The sequence below is a fragment of the Lactuca virosa genome, chromosome 4 (assembly GCF_052849685.1).
Source record: "Lactuca virosa cultivar CGN04683 chromosome 4, Lactuca_virosa_CGN04683_v6, whole genome shotgun sequence".
Classification (NCBI taxonomy): Eukaryota; Viridiplantae; Streptophyta; class Magnoliopsida; order Asterales; family Asteraceae; genus Lactuca; species Lactuca virosa.
In genome coordinates, this window is record NC_136429.1 from 178,316,171 (window position 1) to 178,319,380 (window position 3,210).

Here is a 3,210-nt window from a genome sequence, read left to right on the forward strand (position 1 = left end):
TACTTTGCATAGTTCTAGAAGACCTTTTCCAAATCAGTTTGTACCATCCGTATAGGTCCTCACACATGATTAGGAGGTGTTTTATCATATTAAAAAACTCCACTTAATCCAATAAGTGCTCACTGAATCCTTTTAAGAACATAAAGACCCTCAAACTTTAAATGGAGATTTAACTAGTCTAGTTTCTTATTGTACATTCTAAAACTCATATAGTTTGTTCCTAACTCATTGAATACTCATATGAAAGTTGTCAAGTATATAAAACCACCATTAATCTCATTGTAAGCACATAAAATAATTATGGAATCCTTAATTCCATTCCATGTTCCAAATTTCCCTTTGAGCAAAAACAATCACTAGAACTAGAGCTTCACTAGCATCCTTTCATTTTTATGTTCCAATTTCATCTCTAGAGTGTCAATTCATGTTCATAAATGTCATTTATTTCTTTGATGTCAGTTATTATATAGTTATCAATAGATTCATAAAATGCCTTTATGAGTACAAACTCCATGGATTCATTTAATAATCAATCAATACTTATTATTTTGCATATAATAGCATCCATTAATGGTTATGAACTTCATTTTCTCAACTAGTATACCCTAATGCATAAAATCCATTCATGTCATCATATTTTTCCCAAAACTACCTAAAATCCATGTTTATGCAACATTCTACCATCATGGATGTGATTGAGTATTCCAATTGGATTCATTGTCATCAAACATCATCTAGGTCATAGAATACAATCCAATTTCATCATCAATTTCAATATCCCAGAATTAGATTTCTAGGGTTCATGGAGCTTGTTACCCAAATCATCAAATCCAACACTACTACAATAACGGGCTTTGGTCAATCGACGTCGAAAACGAACAGTTACTCATACGATATTTGAAGTAGCTGAAGGTCTCCACCGAGTGAATATTCGAAACTATATTGTCACACCTTCTAATAATTAAGTAGCTGAATTGAACTGACGGATTTTGGAGGAACGTTCAACTACTTATTAATTTGCAGGAGTGACCATATATGATTGAGTTCAAAGCATTAGTTACTCTATACATAAAAAAGTGACAAATATACGTCACACACACGAACAAAGTGGCCAAAATGTCATATATCGTCAATTAAAGTGAATGTGTATGTCTCCAACTCATAAAATGGATTTTGTCTCACATGATTTCAGTGTAGCAAAAATCTGGTACATATGGTCTCATAACTATACGAGTGACTGAACTTGAACGTGTTTAATAGCTTGCCTACCGTTATGCCTTTTCCACTTGTTATTTCAAAGCGGTTGTATGGATTTCGAATAGCCATACCATATCACAAATGTGTATTGAATGATTTTATTAGATACTAGGTCAAAGTATTTGGTAGATATCATTCGATATTTGAAAATGTTAAATATAGCAACATGCATGAAATTATTAACGAAATTAAATACATAATTATAGGTGATAACAAACATAGAAACTTTATTATAGTATTTATTAACAAAATAACAAACTAGACAAAATAAAATTGTATATAAAATACACACATTGTCAATAAAGTAACCTACACCAAATTAACATGTATGATTGAAATGATAATTATAACACACCAATTAAATTTAACTAAACTAATATAAACACTATTGAAAGTCATTAATACTTAATAATTAAAACCATATTTCTTTTGTCTTCCAAAAGATATACATGCATCCAATTAGAAATATATGTACAATACAAAGAGTATTACAAACTAATTTAGAAATATATATGTACAATACAAAGAGTATTACAAACTATTTTCTGATGATTCATGATGATCAACTAAATACCTAATAATCCTACAAAGTTTACCACACTCTACGAACCAACGACACACATTGCAAAACCTCTGTAGGTCGTCATCCTCATCTAATCCAACATATAGTACCCCATCAATGAAATGATCCTCCTTATCATATTCGAATGTGATGTTATCCGTTGTAAGTTTATGAACAACATCTATACTCTCCAAAATTCTCAGACACTTTCAGGAAAACCTGAGAATAATCCATCTTCCGGACTAAAAACGAAATCTGAATCAAGTAGTTGCTTACCTACAAGTATACATTAAAAAACTATCAATCCAATGTAGCAGTTTCAATAAGTATTGCAAACAATAAAACAGAACACTAAATATTCTAAAATCTAGTCTTTGACATTAATACTAACTTAAAGATTTATGTGGCCAATACATTGCACAACCTATGAAAATGTGTTAATTAACTATACATAAATTGTAATGTACATACTATTCACAACTTCATCACTCTCAAGAGGCCCTCTTGATATACGGATCATCCCAAACAAATATATTGCCTCGAGACGATCCTCATCTCCTACCTCACCCAGGAAACTCATACCAAAATCAAAATTGTCATTACAGACGCACGCCTCCTGTTAACAGATAAAACAATACCAATATTAAGACCAATGACACTAAAAATAAATTAAATCAAATTACATAAAATTACTAAAATTACACATACCACTCCTTGTCTATACATAACATCCATATTTTTATGTGTTGCACATTTGTGTATAAATACATCAGCCTTAAGATATTTGGGACCCATCCCTTCAAACATTTGGAGGGATGATTCTTTGAACACTTCACTTTCTTCCCCCGATGCATACATCATTTTAGAACTTCAGAAATTGAAATATACAGTTAATAACAAATAAATCAAGTTGTATTTCATCAAATATACATTCATAAGTTAATGTGTATTGAGAATTGCCAAATTCTTGTAGATATGATGTCTTTTGCAGATTCTGACCCTAACATTACAATAATACAAGTCAAAATCTCTACTGGTAGATCATGCAACGAAGTACAACATCTTGTATTCGACATTCTACTTACAAAATACATATTTCATAAGTTGATATCAATTTTTAAGAAATACAGTGTATACCAGGCTAAGAAAAAAAACCTACTTTCATGCACAGATCGTGGACTAAGTACCGCTTTCAATAACGTTGGGAAAAATCGATTTTGAGAGCGATTATCAATCTACGATTTTGGGGTTTTCTTTGATAGTCGAAAGTTTGATCTTCGGGAAGATTGCAGACATTCGAAAGGGTTTGAAGAATTGAAATGACATTTTGGCGTCCGATGTCGGAAACATCATGGCGCCTAAAAGATGTAGACTGCAAAAAGACCAAATTT

At 31.3% G+C, this 3,210-nt stretch overlaps 1 protein-coding gene across 1 annotated transcript; it reads right to left on the reverse strand.

Annotated features, from left to right (window-relative positions):
- Positions 1-2,018: 2,018 nt before the first annotated feature.
- On the reverse strand, positions 2,019-2,895 carry LOC145105395 (F-box protein At2g35280-like). The gene is made up of 4 exons (XM_079042509.1): positions 2,780-2,895; positions 2,528-2,687; positions 2,291-2,435; positions 2,019-2,095 (listed from the first exon to the last, which is right to left on the reverse strand). Exons 1-4 carry the CDS (start codon positions 2,893-2,895, stop codon positions 2,019-2,021), a joined length of 498 nt encoding a protein of 165 aa, XP_078898635.1.
- Between the last annotated feature and the right edge of the window lie 315 nt (positions 2,896-3,210).